Source organism: Delphinapterus leucas, chromosome 13, assembly GCF_059928025.1.
Source record: "Delphinapterus leucas isolate spDelLeu-1000000601 "Yukka" chromosome 13, BTC_Dleu_Yukka2, whole genome shotgun sequence".
Classification (NCBI taxonomy): domain Eukaryota; kingdom Metazoa; phylum Chordata; class Mammalia; order Artiodactyla; family Monodontidae; genus Delphinapterus; species Delphinapterus leucas.
Genome location: NC_143141.1, coordinates 36,473,749 through 36,494,791, shown reverse-complemented (window position 1 = coordinate 36,494,791; position 21,043 = coordinate 36,473,749). Strand labels below are relative to the sequence as shown.

General features: G+C 36.1%; 1 protein-coding gene across 6 annotated transcripts in view; it reads left to right on the top strand.

Annotated features, from left to right (window-relative positions):
* APLF (aprataxin and PNKP like factor) overlaps window positions 1–21,043 on the top strand; it is a 110,160-nt gene that overhangs the window by 27,659 nt on the left and 61,458 nt on the right. For all 6 annotated transcript variants that reach the window (XR_016395420.1, XM_022597206.3, XM_022597208.3 and 3 more), the window contains exons 4-6: window positions 7,731–7,875; window positions 8,407–8,539; window positions 17,003–17,187. Coding sequence is in view for 5 of the 6 variants with exons in the window: in XM_022597206.3 (XP_022452914.2) it covers window positions 7,731–7,875; window positions 8,407–8,539; window positions 17,003–17,187 (463 nt within the window). In the remaining variant the exon portion in view is untranslated. The remainder of the gene's footprint in view (window positions 1–7,730; window positions 7,876–8,406; window positions 8,540–17,002; window positions 17,188–21,043) is intronic.

Sequence of the window (21,043 nt, the reverse complement as noted above, 5' to 3'; positions counted from 1 at the left end):
AAATCAGACAAGAACATTACAAGAAAAGTAAATACAAACCCACATTCCTTATAACAAAATATTTAGAAGTCAAACCCAGCAATGTGTGAAATGGATTTTAATACACTATGACCAAGTGAAATTTGTCTGAGAAATGCAAGGTGAATTTATCATATATATAAAAAAAAACCAACAGTGAAATTCACTATAACAGATTAAAGAACTGTCATTCCAGTAGATGCCTAAAAACAATTGTGACAAAAATTTAATACTTGTTAAAAAAACCTTAGAGAAAACTAGGAAAAGAAGGAAATTTCCTTCCTATAAAAAAATACTTAGTAGTGAGGTATTGAAAAGTTCTCTCCCTACAGTTGGGAACAAAACAAAGATATCCATTTGCACAACTTCTATTCCATGTTGACTGGAGGTCCTAGCCAGTCCAGTAAAGCAAGAAAAAGAAATAAAGTGCATCATACTGGAAAGAAAGAAGCAAAACTGTCTTTATTTGCAGATGACATGATTGTCTATTTAGAAAATCCTGAGGAAGCAAGGCACAAAACAATACCTACTGTATAGTTACATTTATATTACATCCTATTATAAGAAAACTAATCCATCAATGTTTATTTCTGGAGGATTGACTAGGAAGGGGGGCCACAAGGGAACTTTTTGGGGGTGATGGATATATTCTCTGTCATTTTAAAAATTATAGTTGATTTATAATATTATATTAGTTTCAGGTGTACAACATAGTGATTCAGTATTTTTATAGATTATACTCCGTTTAAAGTTATTACTGAGAGATGGCTGTAATTCCCTGTGCTGTACAATATATCCTTTCGCTTATCCATTTTATTCACAGTAGTTTTTATCTCTTAATCCCATAACACTGTCTTGCTCATCTCCCTTCCCTCTCCCTAGTGGTATACACTAGTTTGTTTTCTATATCTGTGAGTCTCTTTCTGTTTTGCTATATACATTCATTTGTTGTATTTTTTAGATTCCACATATAAGTGATAATGTACAGTATTTGTCTTTCCCTGTCTGACTTATTTCACTAATGTAAAACTCTCTAGGTCCCTGCATATTGTTGCAAATGGCAGAATTTTATTCTTTTTTATGGATGAGTAATATTCCATTGTGTGTGTGTGTGTGTGTGTGTGTGTACGTGTGTGTATGTGTATATATATATATATATATGTATATATATATGTATCTTTGTATAACAACAGGCCATTCATCTGTTGATGGGCACTTGGGCTGCTTCCATATCTTGGCTGTTGTAAATAGTGCTGCTATGAACATCAGGGTGCATGTATCTTTTCGAATTAGTGTTTTTGTTTTTCTAGGATACATAGCCAGGAATGGAATTGCTGGATCATATGGTAGTTCTATTTTTAGTTTTTTGAGGAACCTCTGTAGTGTTTTCCATAGTGGCTGCACCAATTTATAGTCTTAAACAGTGCACAAGGGTTCCCTTTTCTCCACATCCTCACCAACACTTGTTATTTGTACACGTTTTGATGATAGCCATTCTGACAGGTGTGAAGTGATATCTCATGGTGTTTTGATTTGCATTTCTCTAATAATTAGTGATGTTAAGCAACTTTTCATGTTCCTGTTAGTAATCTATATGTTTTCTTTGGAAAAATGCCTATTTAAGTCTTCTGCCCACGTTTTGATCGGGTTGTTTGGCACATGGCTACACGGAGTTGCAAGGAAAGCTGGGCAATGTAATCTCCAGCTGGGTGGATAGCCATTGTTAATGGTGCTTATAGATCAGTGCCATTACAACTTTGCTGACTGTTATGCAAATAATGTCCACTTAGCCTCTGATGGTTAAATGCTAACCACCTGGCCTGTACAATTCTAGAATGCTGTCATCTCCATTGATGCTAAAGAGCCTTGTTCTTGGCAGCCTCTCCTACCATCAACATTGACCTATAGAGGCAGTTACCATTGAGCTCTTCAACACTGCCTCACTAGTATGTACCTTATAGCTTAGTGTTCTGGGCCCTTCTGGGGAACATGGTCAGGTGGGGGATTCTCTAGTCTCATGTAATAAGTCCATTTTAGCATGCCCACCTCTTAGAGCCTACTGACCCCCTTTTCAGTATCATGCCAGGGCATTCTCTATTTCTACCCTATTTACTGTAAACATATTCTTTTTCCAAGCATGAACAAGCCGTTTCAGCTGTATATTAGGACTGGCTTCAGGTGTCCTTGCCAGTACCTTAAATCCCAGGTTGCAGGACAGGTTGCAGTGTTTTTTTTCCAGTTTTATTCTGCATCCCCTGTTTTAGCATCTTCAAGATCTATTCTTGGGCATGCTCTTCTGGTTTCTGTCAGTACATATTAGCCAGGTCCTGTAGCTCTTTAGTAAATATTTGCTTTCCTGTTGAAGTAGGGACAGTACTTTTCTAGTCAGACAATGATGAGTTGACCTTGGTTATTGGAATAGAAGCCACGAGGGGTGGGAGGGCAGGTCTTGAGGAAGGCAAGTATCGTCATGACAGGTATACCATTAGGAGGCAGCTGCCTGGTCTCCAGACAAGAAAGGCTGCTATCCTCTAGCAAGGAGGAGTGAACCATGTCTTAGACTGTGGAAGTATTGAAATATATTTTAGACATTTTTTGATACCATTGGGATTCTCATATATTTTAGAACTAGCTCCATTTTGTAGTGTCTACCTCATAAAAACACTGTTGTACTGTTGTGTAAGATTTACACGTATGAACTTTTTAATCTTCACAACCATCTTTATAAGGAATAGGTACTGTTAAAATCCCTATATTACAGATTAGGAAACTGAGACACAGAAGGTTTGAGACTTGCCCAAGGTCACATAGCTAATATGTGACAGAGAATTCAAATACAAGCTGACTAGGACGATAGCTCTTACTGACTTCCCTGACTGTATAAGAAAGCTTACTATAGCAGTCATTCTAATAGTGAAGACACTTGGAGAGTGGCTAAATAAATTTGGTGTAGTTTTAAAATGGAGTGAAAGTGAATGAACTAGAGAGAGCTCCAGGTTAAAATGTGGATAAATCTCCACAATGTAATGTTGAGGAAAGAAACAAACAAAAAGATTACATATATATAAAGCATACACCGTTTGTATATAGATATATATTACATATTATACCTGTGTATTATGGATTATTTGGATTACTTCATGAATAATATATATATTATGTGTATATATATATACACACAAGTAATGGATGTATACATATAGTAGTAAAAGTATAAGGACATGCATGTGAATAATAAAATCAGAATAATTTTCCTTCAAAGAAGGGATGAGAGGGAGAGGAACAAGATTGAGGCTGGACACAGAGGAAGCTTTGATTGTATTTATAATTAATCTGGAGCAAATATGACAAAATGTTTCTATTTGGGTGGTGGATACAGAAGTATTTATATTAATAGATAGGTAGATAGAATACATACATTATATTTTCTCTATATTTCTACATGTTGAAATATTTTTAAATTTGAATAAGAACAGAAAAGAAAACCTATGTGCTTTGTGTCAGTTGTAAGGACCCCTGATATCATTGTAAATTTTTTCTTCCAACCAGTTATGAATGTAAGAAAGAGATTTGAACAACAAAACAACCATACAAAAGCTTGTCATTTCTTTAGGTTCTCACTTCACTCATGTCAGCATGCTTTTCATGTAGTGTTTACATTCTGTATAATAAATCCCATTCATAATGAACTCAATGAGAGCATACGGGTCTATATATATCAGCTCTAGTGTGTTCATTTTTCACTCTTTTCTGTATATGTTTCTATGAAATTATTCTGTGAGAAGTACTAAAATCCATACTTTTTTGAGAAGTCAAAGTAAGAAAGCCAAAAAAAAGTTTTAGATTTTAGCTAATTAAATTTTGACGTATTTCATATAGAAGGACCAACATTAATTTTGCATTCCTATTGCTTCCCCAGTAGTGGGTGCTTAGCAGGCATTGGCTTCTTGAATACATGAATGAAATATTGTATAACATTTTCTTTATCTGAATTTCATTGCTGATAAGGAAGTATAACATTCTCTCTCTAGAGGGATTATTTTCTTTAAAACACTGTTGAGGAAAGGAAAGTAAATCTTTTGTACCAAGTTACATTTTTCTTTCAAATTGTTAAAGTTCTTAATACTTAGATTCCATATAAATAGCTAATTTTAATCACTTTAATTTTGGACAGGACAAAACAATAAAATGTTGATGAAAATGCCATTGTAATATGAAAGTGTGCATGTTTACAATTCATTTATAATTATTTTAAAACTTACTTTTAGATCCAGCTCATACATATTAGCAGTACATTTTGTATTAAAGACAAAATATATAACTTATATTTAAATATAACTTGGAATATATCTTTAAGAGTTAAGAATAACTTAATTGCCAAAACAGTCTTTAAAAAGAAGAAAAGAGTTGGAAGATTCACACTTCATAATTTCAAAACCTGCTACAAAGCTACAGTAATCAAGACAGTGTAGTACTGGTGTGAAGAAAGACATACAGGTCAGTGGAATACAGTTGAGGGTCCAGATATAAACCCTTACACTATGGCCAATTAATTTTCTACAAGAGTGCCAAAACATTTAAATGGAGAAAAGAGTAGCCTTCTCAATAAGTGGTGCTGGGACAAATGCAAAAGAATGAAGTTAGACTCCTACCTCACAACATAGAAAAAAAAAACTTAAAATGCACCAGAGACCTAATATAAGAGCTAAAACTATGAAATGCTTAGAAAAAAACACAAGTATAAATTTTTGTGACCTTGGATTAGGCAATGATTTCTTAGATATAAGAACAAAAGCACAAGCAAACAAAATAGATAAATTGGACTTCATCACAGTTAAAAACTTCTGTGCTTCTAAGGATACCATCGAGGAAGTGAAAAGACAACCCACAGAAGGAGAGAAAACATTTGCAAGTCATATATCTGATAGGGGACTTCTATCTAGACTATGTAAAGAACTTTTACAGCACAGTAATAAAAAGACAACCCAATTTCAAAATGCATACTAAATTTGAGTAGACATTTCTTCAGGGAAAATACCCGACTGGCCGATAAGCACATGAAAAGATGCTCAACATGAAATGCTAATCAGAGCCACAATGAGATACCATTTCACGTTCAGTAGGGTAGCTATGGTAAAAAAGACATAATAACAAGTGTTGATGAGGTTGTGGAGAGATTGGAACTCTTATGCTTTGGTAGTGGGTTGTAAAGTGTTACTGCCTCTTTGGAACACATTCTGGCAGTTCCTCAAAATTTTAAACGCAGAATTACATGTGACACAGCAATTGCACTCCTAGGAATGTACCCAAAAGAATTGAAAACATCTGTATACAAACAACTTGTATGATTCCATCTATATGAAGTTTCTGAAAATGTAAATCTCTAGAGACAGAAAGTAGATTAGCAGTTGCTGGGGCTGGAGAAGAGAATGGGAAGTGACTGCTGTTGCATATGGGATTTCTTTTTGAGGTGATGAATATGTTCCAAAATTAGATATTGGTGATCATTGTATAACTTTGGAATATACTAAAACTATTGAATTTTATACTTTAACAGCATGAATTTCATGATTATGTGAATTATGTCTTGATAGCTATTACCAAAGAAAAGGGTAACTCATTTACCTGTGTTATATTGTATTTAGATTAAATTCCAAGTTTTTATTTTTTAACAAATTCTGATTACACTATTATAAATCTGTGATAGTTGATTGCTTGAGGAAGTATTTGAAGATAATATAAGAATATGTCCATATCACAGTGACAATATTTATATTTAAATAAAAGTATAAGAGAATAATTTGCACTTTGACCTATTTGAAACTAAATGTTGGAATTTTGTTCTGGGATAGGATTTTTTTTGTTGTTATATTTATTCTTGGTAAATATTAATAAAAATTCCCTATGGCTATAGGATGTGTGTGTATTAGTCTTGAATTTATGCCAGAATAGAAAAACTAGAAATGGAATGGATGATGTTGCTTAATTTGTAACACTGTAAGTTGTAAAAAGCCATTGCATTTCTCTGGAGTGTTTCTTAATATTTTTCAAATTAAATATTAAGAAAATTTGAGGAAAAAAATCAGAATTTGGAAGCACACCTGTGTGTTGTGAGTAAAATGGATTTGAATATTGTGGTGGGAGTGCAATTTCATGCAATCATACATTTTCAACTCTGAGTCCCCAGTGCCTGGCACAGTGTCTGACACACCCTAGGTATTTAAAAAATATTTATTGAATGAACTAAAACAGTGGTGTTGCAGGGAAATTTAGTCTAAGTAAGTTGTTCTCTTTTGACTGATTCCTGCCATGAATTCGAGTCTGCCTTTGAAGGAGGTTATTCCTATAAGATACACTAAAACAAATAAAACAAGCCATTAATTATTCTTTTCTCAGCTAGACAAAGTTTTTTAATGTTAGTGTTTACTGAGGAACATTTTACCAATAGTAAAATTCACCCCTTTTAAATGTATAATTCAATGCACTTTGACAAATTTGTGTAGTCATGTAAGTACCACCACAGTGAGATATAGAACATTTTCATTTCCCCAGAAAATTCCCTCTTGCCTCTTTGTGGTCATTCCCCTCTGCCACCCACTGTTTCTGGTGACTTCTGATCTGATTTCTGTCCTTGTAGCTTTACCTCTTCAGAATGACGTATGCATGGATTCATACGATATGTACTTTTTGTGTCTGGCTTCTTTCACTTAGCAAACTGCCTTTGAGATTCATCCAAGTTGATGTACATATCATACTTTTTTTCTTTTTATTTCTGAGTGGTATTTCCATCTATATTTTCAAATTTTCAAAAAGATAAGTCTGGGGCTTCCCTGGTGGCACAGTGGTTGAGAGTCCACCTGCCGACGCAGGGGATGCAGGTTCATGCCCCGGTCTGGGGGGATCCCGCGTGCCGCGGAGCGGCTGGGCCTGTGAGCCATGGCCGCTGAGCCTGCGTGTCCGGAGCCTGTGCTCCACGGCGGGGGGGAGGCCACAGCAGTGAGAGACCCGCGTACCGCAAAAAAAACAAAAAAATGAAAAAACAAAAAAAAGATAAGTCTGTTGGATCATCTCTATGCATACATAAAGAATAATGATCCAGAACTTTGGATGATCTTACCACACTTTGCAGCAAGTAGGAGGTAATTGGTTCTGCTGGTATGTTCCACATGTGACCGTGGATGCTCCTGTGTCGGACTACAAGTTTGGGGAGATTTCACAAGTGGCTGCACTGGCCAGGACCCCAGTAGCAGCTGTGTGTGAACTTGACCTCAGGATTTTATTTCTTTTTTCTTCAAGAGCCTAACTAGCTTAGCTGATGTTCTTACAGTTTGCATTTTCTTTTTGGATACTTGGAGGAGATCTTAACTTTTATGGACAATCTGAACAAATACTATATAGTAAGTAAATAACTCTTAAGCCTTCATAGAGATGGCCATTGCCCATCTTATAAATAGCTGTGGTTTCTAGGCCCATGTTTTGGAAAGATTAATGTATTTTATGGTGATAGAGTGGGCAGAAGATGAGGAACATATTCTAGTCTATATATTTTATTCTAGCCTACTATAATCTGCTTTTTTGTCTTCCTAAGTCTGAGAAAAGTAGCATAACCCATTAGTTAGATGTACTTGGGAGAACCACATAATGGCATGGTAGGCAATAGAAATGTTTTAAATTTAAGTGATTAATAAATGAATTTCAATTGTATTTCATAGAAACAGTCAAATACTTGATGAAGATGATATATTGAATGAAACGCCAAAATCTTCCTCGATTGATTTGCCTGATGAGACACCTGATGCCCCACAGCTGGAAAGAAGCACAGAAATAGGAAAGACCCCGACCGCTGCAAATAGTGTGGTAAGAAATTTAAGATCTCATCCATTTATAACATGTTCCTTAAGGAAAGAAAAGACAACTGGTATCAGACATATGACAAAATTTATAGCATTGATATGCTTCTGCTCTTTGTAAGTTAAGCTCTAGAGAGTATCACACTAGACCAACACTTCAACTAATAGAGATATTGAATTTCTTTCTTTGAGAACTTTGAGCAACTCAGTCCACAGTTGCAGATGGATTTTTTTTTTTTTTGCGGTACGCGGGCCTCTCACTGTTGTGGCCTCTCCCGTTGTGGAGCACAGGCTCCGGACGCGCAGGCTCAGTGGCCATGGCTCACGGGCCCAGCCGCTCCGCGGCATGTGGGACCCTCCTGGACCGGGGCACGAACCCGTGTCCCCTGCATCAGCAGGCGGACTCTCAACCACTGCGCCACCAGGGAAGCCCCAGATGGATTTTTTTAATGGTAGTTTTCTGCAAGTAAATAATTGTTATGGTTTTATTAAGGAAGCAGGATTATTTTTAGCAATTAATATATAGGTGCCTTTTTAGTCTTTCCTAGATGAAAGTAGAGACTTGAGTAAGCAACAGCCAAACCCTTCCCAGAGGAAAAGAATCCTTCCAGCGTGGATGTTAACAGAAAATCTAAGTGATCAGAACCTTTCATTACCAGTCATCAGTGGAGGTAGGTTTTGTTTCAAGAAAATATTTAACAGAATTTGAAAGTTTTTCTGAACAAATGAAGACAGAATAGCAGTTATGTAAGTGTATAACTTAGCCTAACATTTCTTTAGATGTGTTCGTGAAGTCTAATTTTAAACATAAACTTTTATTTTATGCCATTTATCGAACACCATTCTGCTAATTATTATGATTATGATTATTTTTTAGTGGCTTAAAACAGTACCCATTTATTAGCTCACAGGTTTTTTAAAAATAAGTTTGTTTATTTATTTATTTATTTATTTATGGCTGCATTGGGTCTTCGTTGCAGTGCGCGGGCTTCTCATTGCGATGGCTTCTCTTGTTGCAGAGTATGGGCTCTAGGCATGCGGGCTTCAGTAGTTGTGACTCGTGGGCTCTAGAGCTCAGGCTCAGTAGTTGTGGCACACTGGCTTCGGTGCTCAGTAGCATGTGGGATCTTCCCGGACCAAGGCTCGAACCCGTGTCCCCTGCATTGGCAGGCAGATTCTTAACCACTGCACCACCAGGGAAGCCCTAGCTCACAGTTTTTTTTGTTTTGTTTTGTTTGCGGTATGCGGGCCTCTCACTGTTGTGGCCTCTCCCGTTGTGGAGCACAGGCTCCGGACGCGCAGGCTCAGGGGCCATGGCTCACGGGCCCAGCCACTCTGCAGCATGTGGGATCCTCCCGGACCGGGGCACGAACCCGTGTCCCCTGCATCGGCAGGCGGACTCTCAACCACTGCGCCACCAGGGAAGCCCTAGCTCACAGTTTTAAAGATGAGAAGTCCGGGCAGATTCAACTGGGTTGTTTGTTGAGATTTTCACAAGAGAAATCGAAGTGTCTGTCAGGCTGGGTTCTGACCTGGGTGTCATGAGAGAATCCCCTTAGAAGATTATTCCAATCGTGGAGAATTTGCTTCCTTGCAGTTGGAGGACTAAAGGACTTGTTTTCCTGCTGACTGTTGGCTGGAGCTCACTCTGCTCCTAGAGGGCATTTTTCTGTTCTTGCACTTCATTTTCAAGGCCAGCATAACACAACAGACCTTTCTCCAGCTTTGCGTCTCTCTGATTTCCCCTCGTTGGCTAGCTGAGAAAACTCTCTGCTCTAAAGGATTTGTTGACTAGATCAGGCCCATGTACATAGTCTCCCATTTAATTAACCCAAGATAAACTGATTTGTAACCTTAAAAATAGGTGCAACATTTATTTTGCCATATAACCTAGCATAATCATGGGCATGATATCTCATCTTATTCACAGTCCTGGGGATTAGGGCAGGAAATCTTGGGGAGGGTTCATTTTAGAATTCTGCCAACCGCAGTAATACATGGTCTTAATACATCATCATTTAAGAATTATCTTATTACTGAATATTTATTCACTGTCTCAAATTGCAGTGTCATTAATAAGTGCGATTAAAAATCGTGAATATCTTAGAAGTCTACTCTTATTATTACTATGGTATAAATTGTAGAAAGGAAATTAGTTTATCAAAAAGTGTAAATATTAAAGGATCATGATATATGTTGCTAAAGCACTCCCTTTATACTACAGTGGAAAAAAAAACTTTCGAAAAATTGTTTCCTGGTCAACTCTAGGTTTCACCCATTACAATATGTGCCATTTACATATGTAGAAAAATACTATTCATTTTAATACTGAAAGCAATACAGATGACTTATTAAAGTAGGTTTTCAAACAGACCTGTTGGGGTCATGTCTAAGGTAAAAGACAAGCACAGTAAGAGTGTTTAAAATTAATTTAATTATTTAATTAAACAAAAAACTACAGGCACACAATGGTACGTGCTGAAGGAGTCAAAGAAGATGAGACCAGTGTCCTAGCATAGTTCACTGTTATAGCAGATACCACAATGATTTATGTCATCTGCTGGGTATTCCCATTGATTCAAGATTATTAAAATGTTTGCTACATTGTATTATTCAGTCTGCATTTTATTTGCAACTTTTCAGTCATCTCAGGTTTAGTTTCTATTGGCTGCTTATTTTCCTTTATATGGGTCACATTTTCTTGTTTATGCTCTTGGATGTTATGAATGATAGAGTATAGAGACTTTGATTTTATATCCCTCTGTATAAATATTTTTATTCTAATAGGCAATTAACTGGGCCTAATGGGAAATTTACTTCCTGTTTTCTTAATGGGCATTTAATTCAGGCCCTGAACTCTGTTTCCTCCGTGTGGACAGCAGCTGCAGTCTCTGCGCATGTAGTTTAGCAACCAGCCAGGGATTTGGGTCAGTTTTAAATGTAGATTTTGGTTCTTGGCTCTCTAAGCCTTTCTTCCTTCTGGAATTTTGTCTTTAACTTTCTACCTACTCTGTTAGCCTCAGACTCAGCCCTCTGACCACTTAAGCCAGTAAGGCTGCAGCTTTCTGTCACCTGCGAATTGGGGGATGCCCTCAGGGAAAAAGCCATAAATTGATAAACCTCACAGACTGTAGTTTAATTTTTCAAGGTCAGACTCTTCATTTCTGCCTTTTTGGTTATTCTCTAGTGCCTTCAAATAGTTATTTTTTTAAAAAAAATACTTTGTCTAAAATTTGTAATGGTTTTGTTTGGGATGATCAGTTCAGTCAATCTGCCTTTTTACCTTGAACATTGTCTTTTATGAATTAACAGCACAATTGACAGTACAATTAACAGCACAATATATGTTAGTTGAATGTTCCGACTCTTACTGTTTCTCATGTTCAGCGTAGTGGTCATAGAAGTCTTCTAAAGTTTTTGATCAAATATGTTGTGTACAGAATATTCCTTATTTAATGCTAATTTAGATTGTAGTAGGATCAGAGTGATCTTGTGGCAAAAGTAGCTTATATATCATGTGGTGAGGGAGATGTGATTTAGTCTAGAGAATTTTCGTATTTAAATCTAAGATTTCCTGCTAAGTGTTTTATTCCAGGACAGTGGTTTTCAATCCCCCACCCCCCATCATTACGTGTATAATATATTTTTATCAGTAACATTTCTCATTAAGTGTGGTTCTTCTCAGTTTGCAGGATGGGAATGGGGGATGGTAGTGGAGAGGGGGCAGCACTTTCCCTCAGTAGAACCTTTTCTCTAATATAGAAAGAATATTATTTGACCAAAAATTGGACCAGTGTGAACTGCCTCCTTGCAAACAAGTTCTTTTCTTTCAGAGTTATTTTGTACTCTATCTGCTTCTGTACTACCATTATTACATGACTTATAATCGTCTAAAATATATTTGCTTCAAATTATAAATTTGAAGCAAATATCCATTAATTTTCACTTGATAAATGCACCATATAAAATAAGAAGCACTTTTTTGGGCACCTCACCTTGAAAATACAAATGAGTAATTTGACATTGATTTGGACAGGAATATTATATAGTACATAATATACTTAAAATGCTAAAGCTTCAAAATAAGATAAAAAAGTCTTTGCATTCAGGCATGTCTTAAAAATTCAGACTTTGGGGGAATACTTAAAAAAGTGAAGTTAGGTTACTTAACTCCTTTAAAGACAGAAAGATTTAGAAGTAAAGGACAGTTTCGTACTTGAATCCAGCTAATTAAAGGTTGGAATAATTTGACTTTTTCTGCTGTGTAGTTTTTATTGTTATTGTTCTGTTTGTTTAAGTAATATATCATCCAGGTCAATAGACCGATGCTAATGATTTTGAAAAATCAATTTCCAAGATGTATTTTAGGCTCATTTAGATGTAGGATACTTTCTTATGTCTTTTGCAGCTTTAGTACTCTATTGTGTTCATTGATCTTTATTTAGACTATCTGAAACCGTCTTGATATTTTGGAACCATCTGTGACATTAATTACAGGACAAATAATAATGTTAACTGATGTTAACTAACTTATTTAAGATCATAATAAATGCCAGAGCTATAATTGAGACCTTGTTCTGTCTGGCTCTAAAGCCCATGCTCTGAACCATATCACTATACCTGGATGGCCGCCTAAATTTACCCTCTGTATGCTTTGGGGGTTTGGTTTGGTTTGGTTTTTGCTTTTTATTTTATTAATATGCCCTTGCATTCTCTCCTAGATCTTTTCTCAGTTTAACTGTTAGTTTAATCCTTATATGTACGTGAATGTTTGCTGTGATCAGGCTATCCTTTCTGTCTTTCAACCAGTATACTTCTAATTTATTTACTTTTCTGGGTCCCCAGGTACTAGCCCTTAGATGTTATCATGAGCTCCTCAGGCCTGGGCTAAAATTTTTCCATGCCCCTTAGTGATTGGTAAGTGAATATAAATATTTGGGCAAAGGGTATTAGAGCCTCCCCTCTCTTTGCTTCCATTTGCTTCCTCAACCTTCTAGACCCCAGGACAAGTTAGAACTCCTAGGGTATGACACTCTTGCTAGATTGAAAAGGCAGCTTTTGTATTTTCACTGGTTATCATGCAACCCTTTAGTATTCTTCTTTCCCCATCTTCTAATCCTCCAACATGGAGTTATGAAAAATGGCACATGCTGATAAGGTTGAAGTAGTAAGTAGTCCCCAAAGCATTTAGTTTACACTTAATTTTGGACTCTGAATATTTTCTGTATGACAACTCAATACAGATTATAAATATTTAACTGACATTGTTTAATTTGATTATGGTTCAGTTTACTTAAAGCTCTTCTTATTCTTTATAAACATTTACTTTATTTTAAGCATCCTTGTTAAATGATCTAATTAATTCTAATCATTTTTTAGCCTCTTGGATTTTCTAGCTATATAGTCATATCTACAGAATTACGATAATTTTGGCTCTTCTGATCTATTTACTGCTTTTAAAAACATTTCTTATTTCATAAGTTAGATCCTATAAATTTTAAATAAAAATGGATAAAATTGGCATCTGTATTCCTGATTTTAACAGTAATTCTGTTAGTGTTTCAGCACTTAATATGATTGGTATTTGATTCTGACACTCATCATGTTTAGGGTGATTGACTGATTCCTTCAGGAATAACTGTTGAATTCTTTGAAAAGAAATTTTGTTATAGAAACAGTCCTGCATTTTCATATGATAATGTAATTAATGATGTTGGTAGATTTCCTAATGTTGTACCATGCTTGTGTTCCTGGAATAAGTTAATTTTATTGTGGTGACTTATTATTTTCAGGCTGTGCTAGATTTGCTGATACTTAGTTTAGGACGTTTGTATCTATATTCATAAGTGTGGTTAGTATTTTTCTCCATTTGTGCCATCCATGTCAGATTTTGACATTAGAGCTATGTCAGCATTGTGTAAAGTGCATTAGGAGATTTTTTATATATGCTCAAGGACAGTTTGAATGACAGAAATATTCATTTCTTTATAGAACTTTCCTTTTTCACAATCTAGGCTGGTGCCTACTTTTAGTAGTTGATAGTTCTGGCATAGGAATAGGTAAGTTAGACCAATAAAAAAGAATGAAACACCCCAAAGCAGATTAGAATAACACACATTTAATATATAAGAAATTATCAGTTAAATTGATGGGGAAAGGATGCATCATTATTAAATATGATGTTGGGAGAATTAGCTTTCCATTTGGAAGAAATAATAATAGAGCACTCACTGCTCATGCCATATTCATAAATAAACTTCTGTTGAATTAATAACCAATGTAAAAATTGAAACTATTAAGGCATTTGAAGAAAATATGGGGAAATATTTTTTATTACTTCTGGGAGACGTTCTTAAGATGATGAGGAGCCTAGAACCATAAGGGAAAATTTGGCAGATCTATTTAGATTAAAGGTAAAAAAAAAATTTAATGCAAAAGACACTGTAAACAAAGTCAGAGGCAAATAGCAGACTGACAAACAATATACTGGGAGATATTATCTGTCACAGTTATAAAATAGATAGAAGGCTTTTAATAATTGTCTACTTAGTAACACAAAAGAAAGAACTTGGTAGAAATTTGGGGCATTTTATATGCTGTACTACAGAAGAATAAATAGAAACAGCCAATAAATATATGACTACTATCAGATAGGGAAATGTAAATTAAAACAACCAGATACCAGTTTCTGTTTATTAAGCTCATCAAAATCTAAGTAATTGATAATATTCAGTACTGACCAAAATGGGTATCAGCAAACGTGGTTGGTGGAAGTATAAGTTGGTATAGCCTCTTAAAGTTATTTAGAGACATTAAATAGAGATATTTGCCAATATCTCTTAAATCTTTAAATGTATAACACATTTTGGTCCAGAAATTCCAATTCTAGGTATTTATCCCAGAGAAATAATAGCATGTATACTTTTAGCCCTGTATATATTTATGTATTTGTAAATATATTTGCTTATACTTAGGAAAAAGTTGAGAAGGATATGCATCAAATTGTTACTATAACTGTTAGGAGTGGTTTCTTTGGAGGATAAAATTGGATGGTTGTGATTTTAATGACATATATGCATATAGTTGAGCTAGTATTCATATAGTATTAGTGTAACTGATCATGTAAGTAAATGCAGTTAGTAATTGTTTAAAATAAACTGATTTGCTCTAATAGCTAATTTCTTTTATATTTCTATCATTTAAGTATACCTATCCTGGATTTAGAAAAATATTTTATATGCCAGATATAAAGATTGTTACGAGCCAGTTAACTTACATATTTTATATACACTTTGTGAAGAACATTTTAACAATATCAAAATGACTTCTTCCTATGCAAAAAAAAAAAAAAAAAATTGAGCTCTGGTCCCTAGAAGGGATATTTGTAGTATATCATTTGGAATTTTAAAGAATTGGATATTTTAAATATATATATATTTAATTTTAGAATTTTATATACATCTATGACACTTGGAATGTGGTGAACTCTCATTTGTGGAAAAGCTGTGCCTTATTTAATATACAGTTTTTTAGTTCCTAGCATAGTAAACAGTATCATAGTTGATTATTTCCCTTGGTTTCACTAATTCATAACTGTTATAATATTTGGTCATTTGCTTCACCAAACTGTATAGTCAGTTTTATTTAGTCCTATTTCTGCCAGTTTCTAAAATGATGTGAAATGTTCCCTAATTTAGATTCAAAACAAAGATTTAAATAATTGAGGCTGAGTTTAGTTATTAGATAGTTTTTTCATAAGTTTCCTTTGATAAATACATTACTTTTATATTGGTTCAGTGATTTTCCTGTTCAATAATATGGACAATATTCTATTAGTATTTCTTTTCTGAATTTAATGAGGGTGTGTCATTTCAGGGCATTTGAATATCCTTTAGAACAGCTCTGAGCAAACTACAGCCCATGAGCCAAATTCAGCCCACTGCCTGTCTCTGTAAAGAAAGTTTTATTGGAACATAGCCATACTCATCCATGTATGTATTGTCTATGGCTGGTTTCACACTACAAGGCAGAGTTGGATAGTTGTGACAAATATTATATGGCTCACAGTGCTTAAAATATTTATTCTCTGGCTTTTTACAGAAGTTTGCTAACCTTTGCTTTAGAACATTAAAATAGTGACTACAGATTGCCTTACATACCTGTCCAGTCTCTCAAAGGATCTTTGGACAATTTCTGTGTATGCTAACAATTCAATTACTCAAACATATTCATTGAGTATCAGTTTTGTGTTAGGTATAGGTCTAGATACTAGAGACACAAAATGGGGGACAGTGAACAAGGCACAGAAAGTCTATGCCCTCATGAAGTAGAGGAGAAAGACAACTAACCATGAAGATTTTCCTCTTAAAATAAGCAGATCTTTTTTCTTTTCTGATTAGACAATTCATGAATTTGTTAACAAAATATGATGCTGATTTAAGTTTCCCCACTACATTGAACCTTGAATAAGTATTATGGCAATGCAGTGTCCATTGCTGTTGAGACTTGTTTTCTTTATCAGTGAAGTTTGTAGAGGTTGCTCTTCCTTTTCAGTTACTTTAGGTACTTAATCTGTGTTTAAGGTAACTTAAGTTGTATTCCTCACTGTGGATGATAGAGGCTCAGTAAGTATATGTAAAATTCATTGGATAGCTATATGTCAGATTTTCTGTTAGAGAAATTCAATGCCAAAATTTTAAAAAATGTATACGATAACTAACATACATGTGGTACTCTGAGAGTTTATATATCTTACCTCATTTACTCCTCCTAATAACTCCATCAGTTATTATTATAACTCCCTTTTTCCAGATGATGAAACCAAAGTTGAGAGAGGTGAGGTGAAACAGTTAAAGGATGGAGCCTGCCCACATTAGCATCTTGGCCAGGATGATTTCAGGGCTGGAGCTCTTGGCCATGGTGCTGCTTAATACTTTTTGAGATTTGCAAATATGCATTTTCAGATTGGAGATTGGCCTTAATATAAATAGAACTTTAAATTTACTTGCTCTTTTATCCTTTTTCTTTCCTTCTGCCTTTTTTTTTTTTTTTTTGGTATGGATTATTGACATTTGAAGGTACAGGAGATAATTTTCTTCTTTTTCTTTGTGTTTATGTACTTGTGTGTGATTAAGATAATAATGTAATCCGAGAAAGTGGAAAAGAAGGAATCTGCAAAGACAAAACCCAAGTAAACATCACACAGCAAGGAAGAAAGCGATTAATTTCATCAGGAAGTACAGAAAGTATATCAGCAGAGCAAGACACAGGAAAAAAGTGCAAAAATGCTGACCAGGAAGAGTCTATCATTTCATCCAAGGTGATTTTTTAAAAATTCATAATTTGATTGTTTATTTTCTTCATCAGGTGTTCTAGTTAGGAATAGTTATATGCTGTATATATCAAGGAAAAACCAAAAATGCTTTTTATATTGAGTTTATCAAGATAAAAACTAGGCCCAGTTTTTCTTTTGTTTGTTTTTGGTTTTTGGCTTACTGAAACTAATCTTTAATATAGCACTTGCAATGTAGAAAACAAAGCTATTTAATTTAGACATTTTCAGACTGAAAAAAAGGTGGAGACCACTTGACTTTGGTCATAATTTGGTACCTCCATTTTGAAAATCTGGTTTCTTCTATTCTATTGGTCATTCTCAGACTGCCTGTAACTACCTTCTTCTTGATAAGTGTGAAGAGAGGAACAACAAATGGGTAGTTCTTAACAGCCTGTTGCAGGATTACTTCTGGACTAACTTGCAGTATTTATAAATCTTTTCTTTCCTCTTTCAGTTTTTGCTAAGTCACTAGAATTGTTTGGCTGACTGAAGCATTCTTTGGTACTGGATACTCTAAGAAAATGAGGCCTATTTATTGGATGAATTTAAGAAGAGAGAGAGAAGGGGGAAAAAAGAGAGAGATGGCCCTAGGACAAAAAGATCAGGTATTCTTCCTTTCAGGAGTAGGGTGGCTTTAGATGACAGTTTTCATGATCCTTGTAGACCGATGGCTAAGCTTTGTGGGTCCCCATCTATTTAGTCTCATTGAGAGCCGTAGGAGTAGGATTGGTTTTAGAATAGCATGCACTGGATTGATGGAAATTCCAGCAGTTATCCCAGAGAGTCAGACCTTTTATAGTTCTCCCCTCACTCTTGCCTCCTCTCCCATTAGAGGAGATCCTGCTTCTCACTGGATCCTTTCCTCAAGCTAGAGAAGTGGGGTATAATCACTATAGGCTCAACTCTTTTGCTTACTTATGGAGTCAAGTTTAATAAATGAAAACAAAGTGTGTTCTGACTCATATATTGGCTATAAAGACTTAATAAGGTCATCAGTGCAGTTTGGGGTCTGCAGCCATGGATGAGCCACGTGCAAGTTCCTGCACAGCAAGGGAAGGAGAATGCTTTTAGAGAGGGGAAAAGGAAGTTGGGAGGGCTATAGTAAACAGAGTCCATGGTTTTTCATTGGCTGAGTCCTTGCCAGGAAGGAAGAGGAGTCTTTCTTTTTCATGTTGTGCTCTGCTGTCATCACAGGGCATGAGAGCTCTGCCTTCTGGTCTCCCAACTCTATTTAATTGAAGTTTCTGTTTGTTAATATTTTACATTTTACCCCTTTTGATCAAGGTCTTTCTCTGAAAGCACTGCTGATCAAGAATCAGGTTTTCTGGTTTCAGTGGCTTTTTGTCCCTTAATGCCAGGAGGGGCCTTTGCTGGGTGTGGTGTCTCACATTGGAGAGAAAGTACAGATTGGAAACCTATTGAAGTCACATTCAAGTATCAAGGAGAGGTAGGAGGAAGAACTTTCAGGCGCTTTTAATCTAAAGTCTCTATGTTATAAAGATCATAGAGATTGGAGAGCATCTGAAGTGTTATGTCATCATCAAAGGTTTGGCAGACAAGGTTCCAACAGGCCTGGTCTGGATATCTTGGGAAAGCTGTCTCATCAGATGTGGCTTCAATTATGGGAAACCTTTACCTTCAGGTCATCAGACGATGTGCAGGGCCAGTCAGGGTTCAGTGCAGTTTTTAGTGTGTCACATTAATCCAAGAGTCCACTCCTTGGAGTTTGGCAGCACAAGGGCTGGTTTGCAGTACCTGATAGGGGCCTTTCCAGTGAGGTTGAAGAGAGTTCTTCTGGAGGTGTTTCTTTCCAATAGACAAAATATCCAGGTTGCCAGGTGATGTTTAAGGTCATCATCTCCCACAAGTACACTATGAAAAGATTGCTCTACCAAAACATGGTTATTTTTAATAGAAGCAATTAGACCTTTGCAATATTGGAGTATCTCTCCTCTTATCAGTTGTGAGTCAAAAGAAGCAAGAGCCAAGTGCATTGAGCATCCTGTGGCTGTCTTAAAGGGTGAGAGCTTTATGAGTTCCAAAAGGGGTGGATCTGAGATTTAGAAGGACCAATGGCGAGGTATCTGGAGGGCCTTTACAAATTTTGCCAATTGAGTCATAATAATGCCATTAGTGCATTCACCTAAAGGAGAATTGAAAGTGGAAAGCACAGTGAAAGTGTTGTAAAACTGGCTAAATAGCAGACTTGTTGAAGGGCCTGATCAGTAAAATGTGTTCCTTCACCATGAAATTTGAGAGGAATTCCCCAGGTAGGGATACTCTTTTCTAAAAGGACCTTAACCACAGAAGAAGCAGTAGCCTGTCTGCAAGGGAGGCCTGTCTGTATGTGAAAACACATAGACCATTGCTAAAACGTATTTATATCCATGAGCCAGAGCAAGTTGTCAGACCTTGAGTGGTCCATTGGACAGTTTAAGTTGTTTAGGAGCGGTACAAACAGACTTCTTTGGGTTGTATTTCAGACAAGTGGGACAAGTGAGGTAGATACTTTTGGTGGATTTGTCAGTGTTTCCCCATCAATACTGATTCATGAATGCTGTCATTTTGTCAGTAGACCAGTGGTTTAAGGCACGTACAGGGGTGATGAATGGGGATTTTAGAGTCTCCAGTAGGACTGGGTTGTTAGTTAGTCTAAACCAGAGCTTTCTCTTTTTATCAAAGCAACAATTTTTGAATTTCTAATCTTGTTTTTCCTTTTCTGAGGCCAGTTGTTGGCCTTCTTTAGCCAGTTTTTCTAAGTTATCATCTGGGGAAATGTTCCTTTGGACCAACAGAATGCTGTTAGCCCCTTTCAGGGCAGCATTCTCTGCAAAAATGTCAGCAAAGTGATTTCCCTTAGCTTCCAGAGAGTAAAGTTTAGAATGCCCTGGAATATTAGTAATAGCTAAAGTGGCAGATAAAAATATTGCATTCCTGAACATAAGAGCCATTTAGAATTTTATTTCTGCTGGAAGTAAGGAAGCCACGTTGCTTCCACAGTATTCCAAAATCATGAACTACTCTTAAAGTGTGTACCATCAGTATAAATATTGGCAGTTTTGCCCTTATTTAAAGTACAAGCCCATTTGAGAGTGTATAATTCAGCCTGTTGGGCCAAAGTAACCATTGGTAAAGATGCTGCCTCAGCAACATCAAAAGGAGTTGCAAAGCATACCCAACATAATATTTGCCATTGTTACCTTTTAAATAAGAACATCAGTGAACCATGAGAAGTCAGTGTTACTGAGAGATCTTTCCTGTAAATCACCATGAGGAGTCAGGAGGTGATCAGTCAGTGTTAAGCAGTCAAGAGGGACTTCTTTCGTGACAGAGGGGGGAAGAGTAGCAGGGTTAAGGTTATTATAGCATAAAAGAGTTATGCGAGGAGCAGTTAACAAAAGGACTTCCTTCATAGGAGGTGAGGCAGCTGGCTGAGAAATATTGAGGGTGATGAGAATTCAGGAGGGCTTCTACTGCATGAAGTACAAAAATAGTTAGAGGGGATCCCACAGTTTTCTTGGTGGCCTTAACCCAAAGGGCAGTGGCCATAATGGCTTTAAGGCAAGCAGGATATCCCTGTGCCACAGGGTCCAGTTATTGGCAATAATGCAGTGTGGGTTGATGGTGGACCCCGTGGTTTTGGGTGAGTACACCAAGGACATTCTCTTCCTTTTCATATACAAAAAGGAAAAGAGGGAATTTGATAATTGGGATTCTCAAGGGCAGGCGGGTTCATCAGACTCAACTTTAAGGCCTTAAAGGCTATATTGTTTGGTTCTTCCCATAAGTTTGAGTCATGGTCGTTATTGTTTAATAAAGCATACAGAGGTTTGGCCATAAG